Below are 23,987 nucleotides of genomic sequence, written 5' to 3'. Positions count from 1 at the left end.
TTCCACTGTGAACATCAGCAAATGCCAGCCTGTAAACGTGTCGGTATCTGCCACGGTTTTTATCAAATACTCTTTGTGGTATTATAGAAAAGAAATATGGGACATACCAAATGCACTGATAAGTTTAATTTTAGCCTGTCAATATCAACACCAGGGCACAAGTTCATTGCCATGGCATTAGGAGCCCAGCTGTGTGATACTCTGACCTTAACTCTGTAAGCTTTCTCTTGTCTCCTGAACAGCACAAGCACTGAGAACAGACCTCCCGAAAGCCCGAGGCCAGTGAGGACGTACACCCCGTTCAAGAGAGTGCTGGAATTTAGCACAAAGAGCAGCACATCCTGAGCATTCAACTCATCCAGCTTTCTAAATATGAACAGATATCTTGCGCCTTTCCAGCTTGGTTAGATAAAGTTTTATCAATTCATAGAGAAGAGCAGCAGCATGGAGTCTTGCTAAATTTATCCTGAAAGCAGCTCTTTAGTAACTTTATACTTGAAGTTACTACTGATGTTAACTGGGAGGGGATAGGGAAGCAGCAGGCTGAGTGAAGCAGCAGTCAGACAATATTGCTTCTTTAGAAGCTGTCTAGTGTAATGTGTCATTTCAAATGCCTGTGAGAAGGACTTGTACAGCTGTACAGTTGTTTTTTCCTTCAATTGTGTCATAATTCTGTTTGTGTAATGAAGCTCTAATATAGTCTGTTGTCAATACCACTGGAGCAGTACCTGAAGCTGTGCTGGCAGAGGGAATTAGTGTGGAAGCTCCAAACCTGCCCAAACTGAGCGTGGCTCACACCTGTCCCAGAGACCTGGTGCAGTCAAGGTCTCTCTTCACCTAGGAGCAGCTCTCTTGTACTCATCATTCTGTCTGGGAGGGAGAGATGTATTGGGCTATTTAAAACAATTCCCTCAACACATGGCAGAATACTGTGTTTGCTGCTCAAAACAGTGAGGGATAGAGCAGATTATAACGGAATTTGCTTTGTTGGACTGAGACACTGGTTTGCACTTCCTCGGTCATGGACAGAGTAACCATGGGTGACACATTCAGTAATAATTGTGTAGGAAAATCCCTGATGCTTTATTATTTACTTTTCCATTCGAGGAAGTTTTCATTAAACAAAAGTTTGCCTACTGCAACCTGCAGCAGTCCTTGTAATTCCAACAGCAATAGCAATCCTGAATCAGGATTTGGAGTTTTGAGTACTATTTGTTTTGTCCAAAGCACTTAAAACCTTTGGCTTCAAAGTAGCAGCAGGAATGACTGCATCTAGTGCTGAACTAATTTAAATAATATATAGAGAGTATTATTTACATCTTGTTTTGATCTTCTACTCTTAGTGAATTTTAAATTAATTAGGAATATTTTATTTTAATTCTGTTAACATGAATGAAGGACCTTTTTTTTTTTTTCTCCAATTACAGTACCTGCAACAGAAAACAAACAGCTTAGGTTCTGTATGATCAATATTGTTGCATGCAATATCAATCCCAGGAGGTGCTCACCTTGCCACAGAGCTTCACAAAGGGATTGCTTTTTTCTCCAGTCTAATGCAATTCAGTCCTGTCTATTCAAATCAAGTACAGTAGTTTCACGAATACAAGCCGCACGGATTATAAGCCGCACCCCCGGTGCCTCGACAATGTTGCTGTCTTTGTCAATAGATAAGCCGCACCCCGAATATTAGCCGCACTTTCGTTCGTAGCGAGAATCCGTGCGCAGCTTTCACAAATTGGCCAATTAGTAACAGGATCGTGGCATAGCGGGGTTTACTGGCTCGGGGCGGGGCCAGGCAGGCTCGGCCCGCTCATGGTTGCCGACGGGGCCGGGTGGCCCAGCTCAGCGCCACGGCTCGGCGGGGCTGGCCGGGTGGTGCTGCTGCCGCCGCCGGGCTCGCTGGCCCCCCTCTCCCGTCAGCACTGCCCCGCTGCCGCGTTCGCTAGCCCCGCCGGCGGGCTCGCCGGCCGCCCCCTCCTGTCTGCACCGCCGCCGCGTTTCCTCGCCCTGGCCGGCACTGCAGACCCCCGCACTGCCGGGCTCCCCCACCCTGCTGGCCCCGATTCTGCTGGGCTTCCCCCGCTGCCAGGCAGCCCCACCCGCCGGCCTTCCTGCTTCTGCCATGCTCCCCTGCACTGCTAGCCCCAGTTCTCCCGGGCTCCCCCGCCCTGCTGGCTCAGGCTCTGCCGCCCGCCCCCCGCACTGCTGGCCCCGCCTCTGCCAGGCTTTCCCACCTCTGCCGGGGCCGGCCGGGCTCCAGCTTGGCTTGGGGCTGCCGCGGGCTCTCACTTCCGTGTTGGCAGCTTTTAGAATTTTGTTAATGTATTAGCCGCCCCAGAATATTGGCCGCACTTCCGGGTTTCCACCAAAATTTTGGTCAAATTGGTGCGGCTTGTATTCGTGAAATTACTGTACACTTACTAAAGTTGTATTTAAAATAATAATGTTGACCTCATATTGAACGCACAAGATCAATAACTAATTTCAGGGATGAGCTTTGTACCCGTGAAATCTTATCTCCATCTAGTGGCTGATAACAGGAAGTATCAGTATCTGTTTTTGAAGAGAAAAACACTAAAAACTAATCCCAACAGGTATATTAATGTCCATTAGGGACACAACTTTAGGTCTTACAGAATGTCTTTTAGCATTTCTGTGCTCAAACAGTCCCTCTGTGACTCAGGTCTTGAATTCTGAACCATGGTTTGTGAAAATTACCTTCAAACTTAAGATGAATGATGAAGGTGGTATTTTTAGATAAAAGAAAATGCATGTTGTTGTAAAAGATGTTAACTGACAAGTTTTAAAAAAGTGAAAATCCTTCACCTCTTTGATTTTGGCCAGAATTTAGAAAACAGAACGTGATGACAGTGAGGTGCTCAAGGAATGGTAGTAGAGGGCAGGGTAAGTATCAAAATGCTGTTTTGACATAGACTCAAAGGAAGTTCATTCTACTTTTAATATATTCCTAAGGATTTCTTGGAAATGCTGCAAGCTATTTTAACTCTGAGACTTGCAACATTATCTGCTCAAGACTTTACCAGGAATGCAGCAAGGCCTTAAGTTTTTACTGTAAAGGTGTTCTATGTAAATTTTGTCTTGACTGATGAAATATGGTATTTTTTTCTAAAGCAAATAAGGACTGAAGTTGAAGCTGTATTTTAAGAGCATTTAGAACTTGATTGGACTACTGGTCTAAATTTGGTAACTGTGAAGAACAGGAGAGCAACTGTATTTATATCATTGTGTTACATGAAAATGTAGAGCTTTCCAGTCAAATGAGCAGTAATGTAAATTAGCACACATAATAACTAATCTGACTGAAAAGACTGTAACACTTCTGTATAAATTTTCTCAATTTGAGACTGAGTTAATTAGTACTATCACATTAGAAACTAGTACAATTTCTGTAAAGAGCAATAAAAGCCATATAGGAGGGTCCCAGAAAGTACACAAAATGCAAGTCAATTGAATGACTGCATTTGTAGCATGATAAGTATTCTTTTGTGATTCATTCCAGATACTCTGGAAAGTATTTTGGGATACACTTTTCATATATGTTGTACAAATAATGTATTACATTGTTTGCTTTTAATACATCCGGTGTGTAGGACATGAAAAGGATAAATTGCAATAAACAAAGTATTTAAACTTGTTGTTCTGTCGTGTCAACAGTCTTTTAGAAATAAACCTACCTTCAAACATTGCAGACTCTTACTGTTCACAACCTTGTTTGTTCCAAACACGTGGGAATGGAAAGTGACTCTTGTGGAGCCTCGATGTTCTCGTCGGTGTTTCCTTTGGCACACGGGCTCTTGAGAACAGGAAGGCACTCCCTGGCTAAAGACTTTCTCAAAGCCAAGTCACAAAAGTAGATGAACTCTTTCATGAAATAAAAAACTATTAACTTGTACAGGATAAATAAAAACTGGGCAGCACAGCTCTTGGAAAAAAATCCAACAGCTTCAGATGCCCCAGATAATATCTGAATCCATCTGGGATGATGCTGTCCAGGCTTCAGCAGGATGAGACTGGGATGGCTGTGGCCCATCTTTACAGTTTATATCCACTTACTGATAATAGAGATTTATTTTTAAGACAATAAATATAAAGCAATCTATGTGTCAACTAAAGACGTTGTGAAAACATGACAATCACAGTGTCACAGGTTCGTAATGCTCAGAGGAAGAATGTCAAGGTTTTAACTCAAGTAATGCTTCCCTATTTATGTGCATTCAGCTCAGATTGCCAACAAGCCCTGATAAAATCTTGTTGAGATCAGCAGTGCTTGGTGCTGAACCTACAACATGGGATTCTGGGAGCTGGATACAGATGATTTGAGAGAGCTTTAAATATTTGACATCTGAAAACTTCTGCATATGGACGGATGAGAAGCAAGTTCTCTGTGCATTAAGTCTGTAATTCTGCACAGGAAATCCCTGTTCCACAGAATGGAGATATTTTTAAATTTTTTTTATTTTATTCGTGTTCAGCCCCTGGGGCTATTTGCATGTGTAAAAGAAGTGCTCGAGAGGCCTGGGTTAAGGCCCTTCCAGGAAGGAACACAAGAGAAGAAGGACACAGGAACCATTTACAACTCAAGGTATGTGAATATTTTCAAAAGTAAGAGGGACTTGGTGATTTAAAGAGAAAATACATAGGAGTGAACATCTGTGAAATTACAATATTCTGTAAAGGCATATGGTGTGTAGGCAATGCAATGATCTGATGGTGCTTCCCAGGATGTTGATAGGTATAAATACATATAGATTTACTTTTAAAGTGTTTTGGGGCATTTTTTTGAAAAATAAGGTTAAAGGGAGGAATTGTTTTTTTAAGGAAAATAAAATGAATTATTACAAAGGTGCATCATGCTGATAAGAAAGGAGTTTTTTCCCTAAATGAAATAAAAATTATTTAATTAAATTCCAAACACTCATACCATTTTTTCTTGTCATTTTGGGAGTGATTTACATTGTATTTGTAGCTTGTTTCCTCTCCTCCTGCTCCTCAGTATTTCTGAGTAGAGAAACTAGAAAGGTAATTCCACCCCCCCCACCCAAAAACTACAATCAAAAGTTTCTTTTGTTCCTTTTTCTAATGAAAAGAAGTAACATTTTATAAAGTTGAAGAAAGCAGAAAACAACAACTTTTCTTGTAGAAATAATACAAAATTACTAAATCTGTATTTCCTTCTTCAAATTTGTACCGAAGTTGATGCCATCTCAGTTGCATTGTATCTAGATATTGCCTACCTGTTCATAACCAACAATATATTTGTTCCAGCACCTTCCAAATTTCAGCTACTTGTTCATCATTCTGGAACTGTGGGTTACCTGTAAACAGACAACGTTATCCTAAATTTAACACTCCTGAACTGAAAAGTTGAACAGTATTCCTTCCCAGTGAACTTGGACAGACTCAGTGAAGAGTATTCCAAGTGAGGTACAGAATGATCAGTTGTGATTCCCAGAAGCCATGTTATTAACACTTTATTCTCTTCATTTTTGCTCTACTTTTTTCTGTGTTTATGCAGTTTAGCACATAAACTGAACCCACTGTAAGTACTGGCACAGCTTTTCTGTACATGTCATAAAGCAGCTGAACATTTTGTGAGAGCAGATGAGCATTTCGTGTGATGACATTATTCCTTCTAGATTCTCATTTCCCTGCTGACAGCAGCAGTTTCCATGCCCAGTGTTCCCACTCTCTCCTATATGCAGGATCAAGTGTTCCTTCTTCCAAGATGCAGAAATGTGACATGGATGCATGATTCAAACCTGTGTAATAGAGGCAGCAATTCAAAGAACTTGTGTCCTGTAACTATGGGGGATCTCCCGATGAGAAAAACCCCGTGATTTCCCTGAACTTCCCAGAACTTCCCCAGGGGATTTTCCACAGATGATCCAGGTAGTGCCTAACAGTCAGTGAAATGGTCTCTTCAGGTAGTCACTGGACGGGTTTTCTCACCCTGACTGGTATTTTTTCCATGGGTATCTGCCTGCTTGATTAATCTCATTTCCCCCCCTCTCAGCCTTTCCCTCGGCCGCCCAGCTGCGCAAACAAAGGGGCAGGCGGACATTTCAGAGCGCTTCCTCCTCCAGTCCCGCCAGCTTGGCCCTGTCTTCGTCCTGCTCACAGAACTGCGCCCTTAACACTCCCTGAGAAATGTGTCTCTCACTTCTGCTCGGGTCCAGAACCCTCCACTGGGCTCAGCTCCAGAAAGCTGCCAGCCGCCTCCTGGCAGCCCCCCTTCACCACTGACCCAGTGCTGCTGCCGAGGCTCCCTGGGGCTGCGGGGCCAGCCCAGGAGCTCTGCAGGGAGCGCTGTGCCCAGGCCACAGCTCCGACAGCTCGGGAATGGTTCTGGGATGCTGCGGCCTCCCGGCGGCCTCACACACTGACAGTGACACACTGACACTGACAGTGACAGTGACACTGACAGTGACACGACACTGACACCGACACTGACACCGACACACGCACACCGACACACCGACACACGGACACTGACACTGACACCTACACTGACACTGTCACACTGACACTGACACACTGACTCTGTCACCAACACGCACCGCGTCAGGCCCTGCCACCCTGCAGTCAGGTTCTGCTGATTATTCACATGTGGCTGGAGTATATCCATGGAAAGATTCACATTTCACAAGAAAAAGTACTTAGACTTTAAAACAAAGTATGGTAAATGTAGCATAACATAGAGAAGGAAAGATGAACCTCCTGGATTTTAAAGTTATGCATTGGTCAAAACTGATAGCAGAAATTTCCAGAGTTTTGAGGGGAAAAAAAGATTGTTTTCAGACTTTGCTTAACGATTTCCACAAAGAAAAGATGTCGAAAAACTTAGCTAGAATACCAGACTGGTCTCTGGGGAGGGGGAAAAGTGAGAGTCTGCTGAAGTGCTGACCCATAATACTGCTAAAAGATGTCAAACTCAAACCCACAGCCTTTCAGCGCTGCTCCGCACGTGTCCCACGTGCCGTACAGGCACAAACCGCAGCTTTCCCAGCTGTTGCAGCTCTCGTACGATGAAGGCGAGTCCCCAATGCCTCCCTCAGGGCTGTCCCCGGGGGTGCGGGCCGCGCGCCGCCCTTCGCGTTCCGAGCAAGGCTGGCCCTGCCGCGGCGCCGTCGCTTCCGGGAAGATGGCGGCGCGCGGAGCTCTGGCGGGTGCCCATGGCGGCGGCTCCGGGGCTGCGCGGGCGGACGCTGCCCGAGCTCCGCGAGATGCTGAGGCGGCAGGAGCGGCTGCTGGCCGACCGGTGAGGGCAGCGGAGCGCGGGGGCGAGGAGCGGGCCGGGCTTTCCGCCGGCTTCGCCCGTCCCCGCGCAGGCGGCAGAGGACGAACCGCTCGCTCCCGTTCAGCGCCTGCGGGGGCCGGCGAGGGCGCGGGTACCCCCGGGCTGCAGTGCTGGGGTGCGGGGCAGCGCTCAGGCTGTACATCCCTATGGATCTGCTGCCTGCGGGCACAGGGATGGACACCTGCCGGTGGGGAAAGGCTGAGAGAATTGGGATTATTCAGCCTGAAAAAGAGAAGGCTTTGGGGTAACCTAACTGCGGCCTTCCAGAACCTGAGGGGAACTTACAGGAACGATGGGACAAGACTATTTGCAAGAGTATGAAGTGACGGACAAGGGAGGGAATGGGTTCAGAGTCAAAGACAGTAGGTTTAGATTAGATACAGAAGGAAGAAATTATTCCCTGTGAGGGTGGTGAGGCACTGGGAGAGAAGCTGTGGCTGCCCCATGCCTGGAATTGTTCAGGTGGGGCTCTGCCCTACCCGGTCTGGTGGAAGGTGTCCCTGCCCCTGGCAGGGAACGAGATGATCTCTGAGGTCCCTTCCCACCCAAACCGTGTCATGGCTGTGTGTTTCACTGTCAACACGTACTTAGTGCTGTGCTGCAAGTGCTTTGAATCTTACCGTGTTTCAGAGTATGTTGAGTATGTAAATAAGAAGCTGATGTTGCAATGTGAAACTTGTCCCATTAGGTATTCTAATAAAACGTCTGTGTCTCAGGTTGAAATAAGCTTGTTTATAATAATTTTTGTTTGTTTGTTTTAGAAAGTTCATTGCTAGGCTTCCAGATAAGGGTAAGAAGATCTCTGATTTTGCTGAAAAGCTGAAGCTTGCCATTTTCCAAGAGGAAGAAGTAGCCAAGGCAGCTGAACTGCTATCTGCTGTCCGGTTGGAGTTTCAGGCAAAACAGGAGGAGATTAATACAAGCAAACAGGAAGTTGTCCTAACTGAGGACACAGTGAACAGTTCAGATTCTTCAGTCTTTAATGAAAACTCTAAGATTAAAGACATTTCTGATAGTTCTGCTGGAAAGCATGAGGCAGAATGTATTGAAGAAGATGCCACAAATACAGCTTTGGAAAATCAAAGGACTCAGAGGCAAAATAAAGTAAAGGCTGTTACAAAGGATCAGAATGATTTATGTGAAGTTTCCAAGTCAGCCACAAGCAATCACCTGAACAATGATCAGCAAGTCTCCCAGAGCAATAGTGAGGATGGTACAGAAAGTACAGCTGCTTTGGACAATAGTAAGGAAGCCTTGGTTGATGCCTTTCAAAGAGTTACAATTGCAGATGGGGAAAATAGTGAAAAAATATTGGAAAAAGAGCAGGATGTGGCAAAACATAAGGGCAATGTGTTTGGAAGCCGGCATCCCAAGACACCACATTACATTGAAGTTCTAGAGGCCAGAGCCAAAAACCCAGTCATAAAAAAACCCAAATTTAAAACAAACGCGTAAGTATTACAACACAGAAAAACCTTTTGTGAGATTCTTGATGTACATAAATTGGAAATGGTACAGAGCAAGCATGATGGCTTTATTTTCTAGTGATGATTAAAGAGATTTAAAGTCTCATGACACACAAGATTCATATGTTGGCTCTTTTGGTTTAAATGCCACAGAATATCAGTACTGAGCAGTGATTTAATTCTACCCATTTGAAACCATTGTCATGAATCTGCATAGAATTTCATAGCTTAAGGTGCAAAACTACTAAGCAATTGGCAAAACGTTTGGATCAGTTCTATAACATGTAGAACTTTAACAGCTGGAAGCCTTTTGCTTTTCTGCCCTTTTAGGAAAATTACAGTTTACATTGTCTATTCTGGTAGCAGTAACACTTTGTACCTTGTATGACTCCAAAGCATTGCTACTTCAGTTTGCTAATAAATCAGCAAACCAGTTTGGTTCACTGCCAGGAGTAACTTGTGATACTGTCTCTCTGCAGAGAAATAGTTCTGTTTTTTCTGAGTCCTGTTTATTTTTTATTTGTCTGTGTTTTCATAATACTTCAGATTTATTTTCAACTCTTACATGTTAAAAATAAGTTTTGAAACTGGAGTGGTTCAACTTTGTGATGCAAATTTGGGTCACAGCGTAGGTGTTTTATGTCTTCCAGACTATCAGGAGAGCAGAGTGGATCATCTCATGGTTCCTCATTGAGTCAATCACCCGGGGGATCTGGCTCTCCACTTCCTCCAGAGGAGAGACGACTCAGAGATAAGAAACATTTGGATGACATCACAGCAGCTCGACTGCCACCACTTCACCACTCCCCTGCTAAGCTGTTATCCATAGAGGAATCCATAGCAATTCAGATACAGCAAAAAGAAGCTTATGAGGTATGAATTTACAATTTGATCTGAAAATTATATAATCAGGATCAGTCCCAAAAAAGAAAAGTCAAAAGTGATCTTTTAATGATGATGAATTGAGATAGGCAGACTTTGTGAAAGGCACTTTGTCTTGTATTTGATTCTTTTCATTATATATTGGCCTCTGAAATTGTTAGTCCTACATTAAACACAATCTCTGTGTGTTGACATGCTGACCTTATTGCACTTTCTTCACTCCACTAAGAGTTTTTGTTCCTTGCATAAATGAAGGCCTAGCAGTGTTTGTTGTTGCTAAAATGTACAGGTATCTACATTTGCCTTTATTTATGCTGTGTCTGAAGAATCCAGGTTCTGAGGTTGTTCAAATTCTGTTATAATGGATTTTGACTTTCCAGGTAGTGTCAGGCTAATGTTTAAATTAGACACAGTTGCAGAAGAGTTCTGTTAAAACTGACATTACTGTATCACAGGTGGGGGCTGCCACATGGAGAATTTCAACTCTTATTAAAAAGAGTCAAGTATTAATAGCATAGTTACATATAAGTGTGAAAAGAAACTTGAAATTTCTTTGCTAGTTACTAAAACTTTTAATTAAGCCCACTTTGGAATTACTGATATTATGATGTCAGGTTTATATTTTAGTATATTAGTTTATTTGTGAGAATGAAAAGCAAACATTTTTTCTAACCTATGTCCTTTTTTTTCTAACATAGGAAATGCAAGCCAAGCTGGCAGCACAGAAGCTTGCAGAGAGACTGAATATAAAAATGCTCAGGTTTGAACCAGAGGGGGAGGCCTCAATGCAGTACAGAGAAGTGAGAGATGAAGATTATTTTTCAGCAGAAGACTGAATACGTGAAAGGGTGTCTGTGGATGAACTGTGTACCTGATCTTTATGCAGTACTTCTTAAAAACCCAAACCTGAATATTGAGAATGCTTCTCCTAGTCAGTTTTTTCTTAAAATTTTCACATGACAGCTCCAGGAAGGGTTCAGTGTAGCCATCATAAATATACATGTCACAATTATTTATCAGTCTTCTTTGGGGACTGTTTTTGAGCACTTGGGGCAGTTAATCCTTGTGGAATGCCCCACAGTTCTCAGCTTTGGCAAAGTGAGCTCTCTAATACAGTTTTGCAGGCTATGAGGGGTCAGCTACAAGAGAAGGTGTCTTCTGCGCAGAAATGTAATTGCAAAGGGCTTTGGCATGAAACATGTCCATAAAGTAAGCTGAGGTGCCTGTGAACTGCTCACATGAATGAAAACTCTTGTCTTGTATAAATGTGAGCTACTTCTTTTACCTATTTAGTATTACCTTGCTTTTATGGTATGGTGAAAATACCTGCCCAGAGAGTTACAATAAATACCTGATCTTTAAGCTGTAAGGTTACTCCTTATCACATGAGAACTTGTTTCTGTGCCTGCACCTTAAAGTAACATTTGCTGCCCTTGTGTTGTAAATAGGTAAGAATTTAAAGTTATAAAATAACTCAAATTCCGTTTGGGCTTTAAGGGACCCTGCTGTTTGATTTTTGGAAAAGATCAAGTTAATCTGAAGACTTTACTATTTTTAATAAATATTTTTATGTTTTTCTGTATTTTTGTACACTGCTTTCATACTTTGGTACTATTTTTTCATAGTCCAAAATTACTGTAAATTAAGAGATTCACCCTCTGGTTTTCTTGGAGAAAGTGTTGTGTGTATTTTTAAGTTTTGGCTGTTATTTGAAGACAAAAAAGCAACCTTCTGTACAACACCATGAATAATACAAATCTTGAAAGATAAGGAACACACGTGACAAGTATCTCACAATGGTATTTTCACTGTGGTCTAGGATTTTCTGAGCCTAGTCTTAGTTCAGTTCTTAAAAACAAACCTCAGAGATTCATTGTATAACCTGGCAACACCTGTTTTCCAAGATGTTTCCACATCTGTGTGTGCAGGGCTGTCCCTGGATGTGTACGTGTTCCTGCAGGAATGATGTCTTTGAAAAACAAGGCTGCTCCAGCTGCAAGTCATTAAAAAAGCTGCATGGGATGAAAATGTGGGAGGAAGGTCTCAGCCACTTCTTGAGTGCAGACAGCTCTTTCCTAGCAGGCAGTAACTCTCTCCCAGGTGGTCCACAAGCCCTCCTGGGCAGTCCCTGTGGCACAGTCCATACCCTGGCACTGCAGCTGGACAGGTGAAATTGCTGCTAAGCAAATAATGATATTTTTTGACTAGGTCATCTCTTGCTCTTTACTGAACCCTTTCCTCTTGTAGCCTTCTTGTTCTCATTGTTCATTGGCTTCTCATCAGCTGCTCTTCTCTTTTTCTCATTAGGCTTACCTGTTGTCACTAAACCCTATCCATATTCTGCATCTCTGCCCCACCCACTCCCTTTCCTATGACACACTGCTGTGTGTGTCTGTGTTTGACTCCTGCCATGTGTCATGCATCCTCCTGCCACTGCTATCTTATCTTGCTTTCTGGAACTCCATCTAAATAGCAGTTGTTCACCTGGCACCTCCCACGTTCCTCAGTCCCGTGAATACCTCACAGAGGCCTCAGCATCTTTGTGTTTTTGCCATGACTGCTCTCTCAAGACTTTCCTTATTTCTTGTTTTGGTTTCAGACTCTGCAGGTGTTTGTCATTTCCAGGCCTTTTCACCTTTCTACCTTCTTTTCGTACTTGGGTTTTTTCCCCTCCTCTCTTGTCTACGCTCCTTCTTCATCCTCCCAGCTTCTCACCATCACTTGCCTTTGTCAGCACAATGCTTTGGCTTCTTTTCAGCCATTCACATTCATCCCTCAGCATCACTGTTGATGACCCAGTGGATCTCAGTTGTATCTATTTCTGGTCAGCACATGGCTCTGACTCACAGGCCGGAGGAGTGATCTCCTCTTGTGGATGCAGCTCATCTCTCAGATCAATGCTTTCCATGCTGCTACCTGCATCTTGTCATCAGCCCTCCCATCACTGCAGTCTGTACTGCTCAAGGACAAGCAGCCTCAGAAATGTATGGCTTTTCCTTGGCTGTTTCAGGAAACAGAAATTACCACTTCCAGGCTGTTTGCATCTCTTCCCCTGGTTAGCATCATCACCCTTATCCTGTACTGACTGTGCTGTCACACCTCTGTAAGATGCTGTGTGTGTTTTCTCTGTGCTGGCTTTTCTCTGCTAAAGGAAGTCACACAAAGCTACACAGTTAGGGACTTGTTTTCTAGACTACTGAAATTTACCTCTAGGCTTCTGCTCACCACATACTTCAGCTAACTAAAGCAACTCTTTTCCTTGAGCTATTAACACATACTTTTGTTCTCTAAACTTTCTAAATCAGAGGCAGTTTTTTTGATCTTTATTTTGATAGTATTCAACATGCTGGGCCTTTGCCAAAATGATCCCTGAATGGGCAAACTTCACCCATACAAGGGCCTAGGGTGGGGTGGAAATCACTGTGGTAACAGGTGAAGTGCATCACATGTTTGTTAAACAACTAGCATCTCTTCAGTGCAGTTTTGGGGAGCTCTTGTGTGAATACAAAACCAAGCTAAAGGTATGAATGTTAAGTTATTATTTAAAAGTTTGCAAAGTCTAGAAGTGTTCTTGGGGGCTGTTGCTTCTAAGCAGAGATACGCACTTTGAATTAATGTTCTGTGATTGATAAGAAAACAAAGTCAGGTTTAAAAAGAGTCCTATGTTAAGGAGGATATGCAGTCTTGAAGTCTGTGAAAGGTTAGAGTACAAGAGGATCATGAAAGGATTTGCTGGATAATGAAAGGATGAATCATTAAATGATTTAGTCACATTGAAGAATGTTTCTGATTGAATATGGTATTGCTGTTGTGTATTTCACTGTTTCCCAGATCCAGATAATTTCAAAATGTATGTTGAGAGCTGAGGAGTTTATTCTCTGTTTTGAGAATGGACTGTTATATTGGATTGTGCTGTTAATACAGGAAGAATAAAGAATGGATGATATGTTTTTTAAGTTGCTCGTGTGAATAATGTTTTGTTTTGATCATGTAAAATTTAGAAGAGAATCGGAACTCTTTTGCTTCACTGTTTTACAAAGACAACATGGAGATGAAGCTAGGAAATGACTGCTTATATAGGAAAATAATACTAGGAATGCAAATGATGAGAAAATGTAAGACCTAAAGCTGGCCAATCTTGCAGGTCTGAGAGATGGCACAGAGACACAGCTTGAATGTTACTGAGTCAGAGAGCTGTAGCATGTGGGGCAGGGATCTGTGCAGTACCAGCTGCAAACCCTTGATTTCTGCTTTGCTGGGAGTACCTGATTCCCAAACTGCTCAGAAGAAAAGCCCTTAACAGATTTTCTGTGCAGCAGCTTTAACCTTTCCTGAGGGAGAGAACATGCGGTGTGGTTTGCCTGCTATGGTGATAACATAATCTAGAGGATTTAACTAAAAATTTATGCTAAGTATTTAGAAAATAACATCTAAAATGCTGTTAGACTGAAATTATTTTTGGCAGACTTTGAGAATAACTAAGGGTAGAAAAGACATAGGTGCTCTTCCTGTTTTTAGAGTTCTGTTGATAGTGTTCTGTTTGGCATGTGGACCACTACTAAGGGCCACGTGATCAGAAAGTCAGTGACAGTGAGCTGAGAACTCCTGTGCAGAGGAGAGGGGCTGGTAAATTGAGAGAACTTGGAAACTGTGGTCCTGTGCTGCAGAATTTCTGAACCTGCCACGGGGACAGTGTCAGGAGTTAGGGAAAACTTTACCCAGACAGTACTGATTGATGAATCAAAAGTTGGGTGGGAAGCCATGGCAAAAGCTGGTCATGGTCCATGAGGAACCCAGCAGTAGTTTTGGGGGCTGTGTGTGGAACTCGCAGACACCACAAGCTGGCAGCCTTTAGCAGCCTCCCGGCAGTCAGACCTGAGCAGCCCGACTGGAGGTGTGGGTGTTGCTGCTGCTCTGTTCCTTTGTGCAGCTCCAGTGCAGAGCCAGCTCCCTGCATCCAGGAGCCTGGGACCTCAGGCATGTGCCATGCTGGGTTTTGCCAGTGAAAATTATCTGTAGTGGGACCAGTTCTGGCATGTTTTGGGTGATGTCTGGCTCATCCTCTGACTTTAGCAAGTTATTTAGTGCCTGCAAGGAGTGTCCTTGGGCCAGGGGAATTGCAATTGGCCTTTTATTACAAATGAAGATGAATGGCATGAGGAGGACAAGCTCAGGGAGTACTGTTGGAAGAAGCTGTGTCCTACCCTGTGGACTCTACTGTAGGAAAAGGCAGCTTTTCTCGGCTTTCCCAGCCCTGCTTCTTTTTCAGAGCAGGATAAGAAAGAAGCATAATTTCTCCAAAGTATTTTGTAAGGACAAATTTTTCAGGATGTAGGTGTTGCATGTTGAGGCCTTGTCCCAGGGAGGTACTAACTGGCCTGTATTTTCCCTTAGTTTGTGGTTTACTTTTTTTTTTTTTTTTTTTTTTGCAAATTCATTGCTTTTAGGGTGGTATGTGTGGAGATCACCGTTGAGATTTCCTGGTCTCCTAATGTTTGGATTTAGGTTGTGAACTCCCACGTTCTAGTAGGGAAAGGGAAGTAGAAAAGACAGCTGAGTGAAAACATTTATTTTGCTGTGGTATTGTTTGTTTTTCAGTCAGCTAATGATTGTGTTTTGTTCTCATTCTCTGCAGTGCTATGTCACTACTGCCACTATGGTGGGCAAATGTTAGCTGACTGCAGCCCAAATGTTTTCCAATCACATTGAGTTTTCATGGGATATGGATGTGCAACTGCATTTGACTCGTTTATAAATCCATACTGTAATTATTATTATTATTATTATGTATGCAAAGCTTTAGAGGCACTTACTCATCTCTTGTTTAAAGCAACTGTTCTGTTCACTTGGTTCTTAAGCTCGTCCCTTGATTTGGTGAAGCATGAAAGCTTCACTGTAATACTGAATTGAAGTCAAAGCTTGATTTCTCTAGGAACATTTATGTGCAAATGCTCTGTTGAACTGGGATGTTTGCTCTGTGTTTTGTTTAATCTCTGTGTGCAAGGCAATTTGTGAATAAGAGTTGTGAACCAGTTACTGGATGACCAGTTACAAATGAGCCCAGTGAAATGTGTGTGGGAAGCAAATTGATTTTCAGCTTGCTAGAATCGTTGAATTAAGCATTTCACTTCTAATCACCTAAATATGAGTGAATGTGTCCTCTAGCAGTAAGTTTAAGAGCAGTTTCTTGACAGGAAAATTTGTAAGAATTTGTATGGACACTCTCATTGCTTTTCTTTCTGGTTTATATTGGGGACCATAATTGTGTCATGCATGAATTGGCAGATCTCCACTGAAATCATAAGGGATATAAGTGGAGTCATAATGCTTAATGAACATATTCCTATTTCCTCCCTCTCTCCACACAGCTGGTATTAATGTACTTGCTTATTAGATCAAGACAGTGATATCATGTGGCAAGTGGTTGCAGTCCAAGGTTTGCTGAGTCTCTGAAGCTGAGTACTTGATAGGAGACATTCTTTACACACTTCTGAATAGAAATTTTAGTTGTAAAATTTATGTACATTTTTTTTCTTTTTTTTTCCCTGAAAAAGTGTTTTCTCAATTGTTACTTGATGACAGTAAAATACACATTAAATTTACTCAGTAGCTATACAGTGGTAGGAGTGCTGCAGCTGTGGCTGTAACAGCATGAGATCTCCTGCACCCATTTCTGAATGGAAGCTGTTATCTGCACTGCCCAACCTGTGCTGTCCCAGGCCCGAATACTGTGACAAACCTGGTACCACAGGATCACAACTGAATCTGGAGGTGCAATGACACCATTTGTAGGAGATCTTGGTGAGGGAGAAAGACTGCAAGGCTGAATGCTCAGCTGTTAGGGCTTTGCCTGGTAGGTGGATACACCTTCCCAAACTGACACTGTAGGGAGAGTAAATTACAGTCAATGAGATTTGCATTCCCAAGTCATTTAAGCAATTTTCCATTGAAATTGCAAGGTGCCTGTCTCTTATACATCAATGAGAACTAAAATTCCTCACCAAGAGAGGAACCTGGTATCAGTACCTGGGTACTAACTTAAAAACATGAAATTGCATTAGCACTTTTTTCTTCAACCATCTTACAGCTTTACTTCCACTTACATGAAGTTAACATTGATTTTCTTCTGTTTTCTTACAAATCTTTAAAAGTGAATCTTCCAGAATTTGCCTACAACAAAATGAACCCCCTGATTTTGGGTAACAGGTAATATATATAAACATGAGCTGGGTTATCTGGCTATTTGAATTTGAATGTATGAAACCTTCAGAGACTGTGTGATAAGCTCTTTCTGTTTAAGTAACTGTTATGAGTGGTCTGTGTTGTCTCCTGGTTACTATAAAAGTCTTGATGTAATTCTGGTTTCTAGAGTTACAGATCCATCAATTCCATTTGTAATTATGTGTGAAATTATTTTGTCATTGACTTTCTCCTTGCTTTTCTCTTATGGGGATAAAAAAAAAACAAACCCAAGCCACACAAACTCACAAAACCTTTCTTATATGTAATAATATTTTCTTTACTGACCCAGGTTATTTCATATTGATTAGAAGTTCCTAATCCATGGTTTCACATCTTTCTCAGAACTGCTTTAAGTTGGCATTGTACTGATTATAACACTGCTTAAGTGATGGCTGATGATAAATATTATCCGTGCACAGACATTGGGCATCATCATGTGTCATGTCTGCAGACCAGTTTTTTTGCCTGCATGGCAGATTTTTGTGGCTGTGAGCCAGGAATTTTAATGAAAGAAAACATCAAAGATGCAGAAGAAATGAGAATATTAGTCAAGGAAGATACACAGTGATGCTCTCTGATAACCCCTGGTAATTGACATTGGAACTATGTGGGAGCAACTTAAATAAACATCTGGACACTGAGTTTAGACATTTCCAGTGACAAAACCCAGACAGATCTTCTGGACTTGGAATAATAAATATTTCAGCGCAGTCCACATGAATCAACTTAGAATTCTGTTTTCAATTATTCTAGTTTTATAAATATATCATAGTTAATTATTCAGGGATACAGTTTCTTTTGAAGATTAAGGAATTTGATGTTTGCTTCATTCACATAAAGTTCCATTTTTTATTTGTATCAAACTTACTTCTGTTTGTACAAAAACAATAATGCAAGCTTGCCAGAAGCCATTAAACTAGAATGCAACTGAACTTTTCCTGGGGTGGAAAGGCCTTTTCTGAAATCCCTGGCAGTGTAATACACTTCGTTCCAGCTATGGTAATCACTTAAATTGTGCTGAAAAGAAAATTAGAAATAATAATTTTAAAAAGTTATTCTCAATATTTAGAAAATACTTTCTTTATCTTTTTTACTTTTGGTAATGTGATAGTGCTAAGAATATAGTATCCATTACAAACAGTGAAGAGATACAAATATCTACCACAGTATTTTAAAAAGGTAGTAATGAAGCTACAAGAGTGGATGGAATACTGGTTGCAGCCCAGATCTGATCCTAGTATTACGACTGTGAGGAGTCAATGGCTAGCAAAAGCATGCTAAGTTTTTGTTTTCTCTAAATTCTTTAGAGAAGTCTCTCCTGTGCGCTCTAATTGCAAAACCACTTATTTCAGGAGGAATGAATCATGTCTCTGAGGTTGAAGAGTAATTTCCACATTATATTACTATTACTCTATTCATGTTTGTTTTTTTTAATTATTGTTATAATTTTGAGATGATCTGTACCTTTGTTGCTGGGAGCCCTGGACAAAACAAGGGTGAAGTGTACTCAGGATTTATTAATCTTCAATTTCCACTTTTAGTTTATGTTTCCCCACAGCCCAGCCTGTGAGCATCAGCACGTTTCTGCAGTTCCTTACCCTGGCTGTCACTAGCAGGAGCACAAGTGTAAGCTGGCTGCCAACGTTATCAAGTCACTGGCTGAATTGTGCTATACCACTGGATTAAGAAAGTTTTAGGGGACTACTGTGTTAGCCTGACCTACAGGTCAGAGGTGGGAGAGGCAGACACGAGTTGAGCACAATTCAGAAAGTCTCTCTTGTGCTGGCTGACAACGCTGTTCCTGCATCAGCCTGGGCTTGTGTGGCAGTTCAGGTTAGAAGGGACCTCAGGGAGCTCCTGCCCAGGATCCTGCACAGCAGTCAGGCCTGAGGCCAGGTGACAGTGCTCAGGGCCTTAATCCAGACTGGCTTTGGAAACCTCCAAGGAAGGAGACCATACAGCCTCTCAAGTATGACTGAGCTCCTGAGAGGCCAGGTTCAAAGCCTCTCTTGTTTCAGCTTATGCCTGGCTCTATCTTTTGATGATGCCCTTATAGATACTGGAGGATGCTGTTCAATTCCCTTTCTCCCCTTCTCCAAGCTGAACAGGTACACTGCTGGCTCAAGCAGCTCACTCTTTACCAAGATCCTCAAGGCCTTTTCAGCAGGGCTGCTCAACAGCTTGGCATTTCTGGGCAAACCGTAGGCAAGCATGTCAAGAAGTTGTAGGCTGACTAGTGTATTTTGTTTGGTTCTATCACAGCTCTCTCAGATTAATAAAGTATGTTTTCTGCTTTCATATTTAAAGCAAAAAAGTAACCTAGACTCAGATAAGCATAGCCATGCTATTCGAAACTTCACTGTTAATTAAAACAAGGCAATTTGTGCTTTGTAACCCTTTCTACATACTATAAAAGTGATGGATAAGAAAGCACAGTGAAAGCTATAAATCAGCCTTGAGTTTGATGATCTAATAAGAGCATCTCTTTGGCGGTTTCACCTCTTGCTCATTGATCTATAGCTTAGTAATTAATTTTCCTTAGGTTTATCCTTGTAGTTATTAGAATACCTAATTCTTTATTGCTAAAACTATGCACTGGAAATTTGTAGTGTTATAGTTCAGACAGGGCAATTAATTCATTGTTATAGGAATACAGAGGAGGAAGGCAAATTATTTAGAGGTTTATTGCTCAGAAAGGTGCGCTTGAGGAAAGACAGAGAATAAAGCAGAATGGATAAATCTTAGGGGAAAATGTAGGTTATGAATGTTAAGCAATTCTTGTAACAGAGGAATTCTGTTGAGTGATCCCCCATAGGAAAGTGTTCAGTTCTCTTTGCAGGTGCTCACAGAGCACTGATGGCAGAGACCAGCTCTGCACTGAAGAGGTAAATGGATAATCAGGATGTGGAGATGGTGCTTTGTGTGCACTGCCCATGCCATGATTGCAGCATTCCCCTCTGTTACAGGGCAGCAACTCTTTTCAGTTGTATTTGTGGTTAAAACCTGAGAGTGTGGTTTGGATACCTTATCTCTCATGGAATTTAAGGGAAATTGCTCATCAGATCTTGAATCTGAAATACACTGACTGTTATGATTTCCTCCTGCAGTTTTGTTTTCTAGCTTGCTGAAAGGATGGGGCAGTATGGGTAAATGCTTTGCTTATCAGCTCTGCCCCATTTCAACATTACTTTTTCCCAAAAAGGAAAAATGCTGATAAAAAACAGTAATAAAATTAGCTTCCAATTATTTGTAGCAGATGAAAATTCCCTTTATGCATTCTTTTTGTGCTTTGTCTAAGGGCAAAAGAGCTCAAGCTCTGTCTTGACTGACCCTTCGTTTGACTCAAACTACCACACAGCAGAGAGGAAATAAAATTTATAGATTTGTACTTAGTGGCTGTTGAGACACTTGACATACATACATTTAAAATGTTAACTCATTCCTCTATTTTGTATTTTAATTTCCTAAATGATTATTAAGTTTTGCAGAGATCCAAAGATAACAAGCTTCTAGGTAGTACGTACATTACAAGCTGACTTTTGTGCTCACGTGACACATACTTATATGCAGAGAAATTTGAAAAATGGAAAGAAAGCAAGATGCAGAAAAAATGTTAAATAAATATTTTATTTCATTAAAGCTCTCATTTACTTTCTTTTTAAAATAGCACTTTGTTTAAAACAAACTATCAAAAAACCCAACCAAACCCCACAGCTGAAACCAAAAGCAACCCAGCAAAGAGCATGTATTGTTATTAGGTTATCAGAATCCTCCTGCAGGAAAGACCACAGGTCAGGTATATTAGACAGATGTTGAGAAGAGCTCTGTTCTCTATCTTGCAAGCAGTTCTCAGGGTTATCAATCGTGTTTGGCTTTTACGATGAAGGTAATTGGCAAAGTACCATGTCATATTTCATCCATTATGCCTGTCTTATGAAGTATCACACACTTTTTCCTAGAATAGGTGCTCCCTCTCCTCCGAGATCTCCACAGAGATCAGACTGTGCTTTTACTAGTGAAATGGGTCAGTGGGAGAGTCACCTGAACTGCATTCTTCCTATCTTTTAAAAACAGGGAGATGAGAGATAAAGTTTCGTAGGTCTGGAGAGAGCAGCAGTTTGTATTTCAGATGTGTCACATCTGTCTGACTTGTGTATGTGGTCCATAGCACTCTGCCACAACTTTGGAGGGAAGTGTTCCAGAGGGCTTGGTGTGCTCTTTTTTGTGATTTAGTGTGTAAGAAAGGATAGTTCCAAAATATTTGGAGGCTCTAAGAATCAGTGATGTAGAGATTAGGATGAAAACCCAGTACACCTTTTCCAGATGTGTAAGGAAGGACAGCATGACACTCATTCTTAAACCTAGCCTATACTTACGTTCCCTGCGAAATTTGTGTCTAAGTAAATAGCTTTACTGGTTGAGTAGAGGAGACATGAGAGTCAGATTACACTTTATCACAGAATTTGGTATGAAATCCATACTTTGTTGCCTGGGCAGTGCAGTGAGATGGATATCTGTGGTAGTAATGTAAGAGGATGTTTGTAGGAGTGCTGTATGTCACAGGGCTGCCCTGGATCAAATAGCATTTAAATATATTGTACATGGTGTTTGATCAAGGCCACAGGGCCATGTCTAGTCCACGGAGAACCAGGAGACCCACTTACAGCCTGCCACTGCAGCAAGAAATGTTATCCCAGTATATGATTTTACTACTATTAATGTTAGTGCTGTATATGATTCTTTGGCAGCTGTGTAAGGACAATACTCAGTCTGGCACACAGCCTGCCAGGGGAAGAGTGTTTTTCAGAACAGCTGGAACAACTGAGACATGATCAATCTGAACCAGTGTTGTTATTTGTTTCATCTGCCCAGTAGTGCTTGCTTTGTGGTTGGGCTAGGTGCTTAAACCCAGGTGATGGCTGATTGAGCCATGTCCTCAGGAAAGTCCCAATTTGTGCTTCTGTCTAAAGAGTCGATGTCCCCTCTGTGAGCACCCTGTTCTGCACTGCAGAGCTGTGCCATACAAGGCATTTTGTTGCTTTGGTCGTTGTGTCAATGTTTCAAGACTGACATAGTAATTTTAAAACCTAAGGTAGAGAGAAACCAATTTTTTTTTCCTCCCCACAAAAATGGCCTTGTTTGGGACTTGTTTTAGGGTTTGAAAATTGTAACTTGTGTTTTGTATAATTAATGCACTCCTATAATGCACCAGTGTGGCACCAGGCAGCATCCCAGAACCCTGCCTGGCTTGACAGGGTGATGGAAGCAATGGAATCTCATTAGCACCAAACTCACCTTGGGTTAATGAAACCCTGCTAATGAACAGTGTTGTGCTAGGTGGAGTAACCTCATGTCATTAGAGCAACCAACCATGATAAAGTTTGGATATTAAAAGGGTTTGAAAATGTATTTTGATTTTTTTTTTTTTTTGACAATACAGATATATGCAACCTTGCCTGATCCTATTTCTGTTGCCATTGCTTGAGGAATATAGATGGCCTGTTTGTAGCTTCTGACTAATGGCTTAGCTCCAACTCTAACACAATTTTCTGGGGATTTACAATGTTCAGTCAGGTTGATATAATAATGTAATAAATACCAATTTTTTTCATGATTCTTTAATTAAATACCAGACCTCCTTACAGAGCTTCAGAAGAGGGGAAACACACAGAGGTGTCACACAAGTCACTCTGCAGCCCGGGGTGGGCAGTGGGGATGGTTTGTGAGGGCGGCGCGGCCCGCGGTGACAGGAGCCGCTCCAGGCGGGAGGAGATGGCGCGGCCTCCTCCCCTGAGCTGCGAGAAACGGAGAGAGCTGAGGAAAATCTTTAAATGGGCCGTAGCCTGGAGGTTTTGTACTCTCCCTGGCTGACAGCCTGGGCCTGGAGCGCAGCCAAGGAGGGCGGGATGGGGCCCGAGGGCTCTGCAGTACGAACACAATCACTAACCCCGCGCAGCGCCCCCTGCGCGCCCCAGCGGAGCCGGCAGCGCCCTCCTCTGCGCGGCCTCCCGAGGGCACCGGGCAGCCGCGTCTGCTTTCTATTATTAAAAGAGGGAAATGAAAAAAAAAACCAAAAAAACCCCCCAAACCCCGCAATGAAAACACTCTTACAATTGCTGCGGAAACTGGATATAACCAGGTTATTCAAAGGGAAAAAAAATTTAATCCATCTATACATGCCAACTTTGCCTTCACATCTGTTAATTGTAAGGGGATGATTTTAAAAAATAAATCGTGTTTTAGAGCCTGGTTCGGCATAGGCTGAGAATGTCTATTGTGGAAAAGAGGGCTCAATGTGCCCGTGTTCCATAAGACCTCACACGTGCAGGTGGCCATGGCAAGATGCTGCATTTTCCTGGGCTGTGCCGTGGGACCAGTGCTGGCCCAGCCGCCATGGCCTGGGGCTGAGCTGCCATGGCCTGGGGCTGAGCTGCCATGGCCTGGGGCTGTGCTGCCATGGCCTGGAGCTACACCACCATGACCCGAGGCCGCGTGGCCATGGCCTGGGGTTGAGCTGCCATGGCCTGGGGCTGCTCTGCCTGGCCGCCATGGCCTGGGGTTGCTCCGCCGTGCTCCGGGGCTGCGCCGCCATGGCCTGGGGTTGCACAGCTCAGCCGCCATTGCCTGGGGCTGAACCACCGTGGCCCGGAGCTGCGCTGCCATGACCCGAGGCCGCGCAGCCATGGCCTGGGGCTGCACAGTTATGGCCTGGGGCTGCTCCACCGTGGCCTGGGGCTGCTCCACCGTGGCCTGGGGCTCCACAGTTATGGCCTGGGGCTGCTCCGCCATGGCCTGAGGCCGCGTGGCCATTGCCTGGAGCTGCACGGCCCGGCCCTGAGGGTGCCCGGCCCACCTTTGCTGCGGAGCGCGTTATTGTTGTATTGTCAGCGCTGTGCTGCTATTATCCTGTCAGCAAAGTATGGTGAGAAATGAGCCCTGTTTTAAAACATTTAAAGGACAGAAAATGTCACTGTTGCTGCTGCTATTACATTTTAGGGGTGTATTGTCTTACTGTCACATTTTTAAGTTACTCTTGTATTATCCACAATGTAACATTTCTGAGTTCAGTACAGTCATTT

General features: G+C 42.8%; 1 protein-coding gene across 3 annotated transcripts in view; it reads left to right on the top strand.

Moving 5' to 3' along the window:
- The window catches only part of LOC117001849 (myocardial zonula adherens protein), a 55,357-nt gene extending 41,735 nt beyond the window's left edge, over nucleotides 1–13,622 (top strand). For 2 of the 3 annotated variants that reach the window (XM_033070484.1, XM_033070485.1), the window contains exon 13: nucleotides 243–1,582. In XM_033070484.1, coding sequence (XP_032926375.1) covers nucleotides 243–345 — 103 coding nt within the window. In that variant the 3' untranslated portion in view covers nucleotides 346–1,582. Of the gene's footprint in view, nucleotides 1–242; nucleotides 1,583–8,079; nucleotides 8,770–9,434; nucleotides 9,658–10,364 lie in introns of those variants that run through there. The other variant, XM_033070486.2, reaches the window with a different exon arrangement.
- The last annotated feature ends 10,365 nt before the right edge of the window (nucleotides 13,623–23,987 follow it).

The sequence above is a fragment of the Catharus ustulatus genome, chromosome 12, assembly GCF_009819885.2.
Source record: "Catharus ustulatus isolate bCatUst1 chromosome 12, bCatUst1.pri.v2, whole genome shotgun sequence".
Lineage (NCBI taxonomy): Eukaryota > Metazoa > Chordata > Aves > Passeriformes > Turdidae > Catharus > Catharus ustulatus.
The sequence above is the reverse complement of the archived record's forward strand: the minus strand, read 5'-3'. Positions and strand labels throughout refer to the sequence as shown.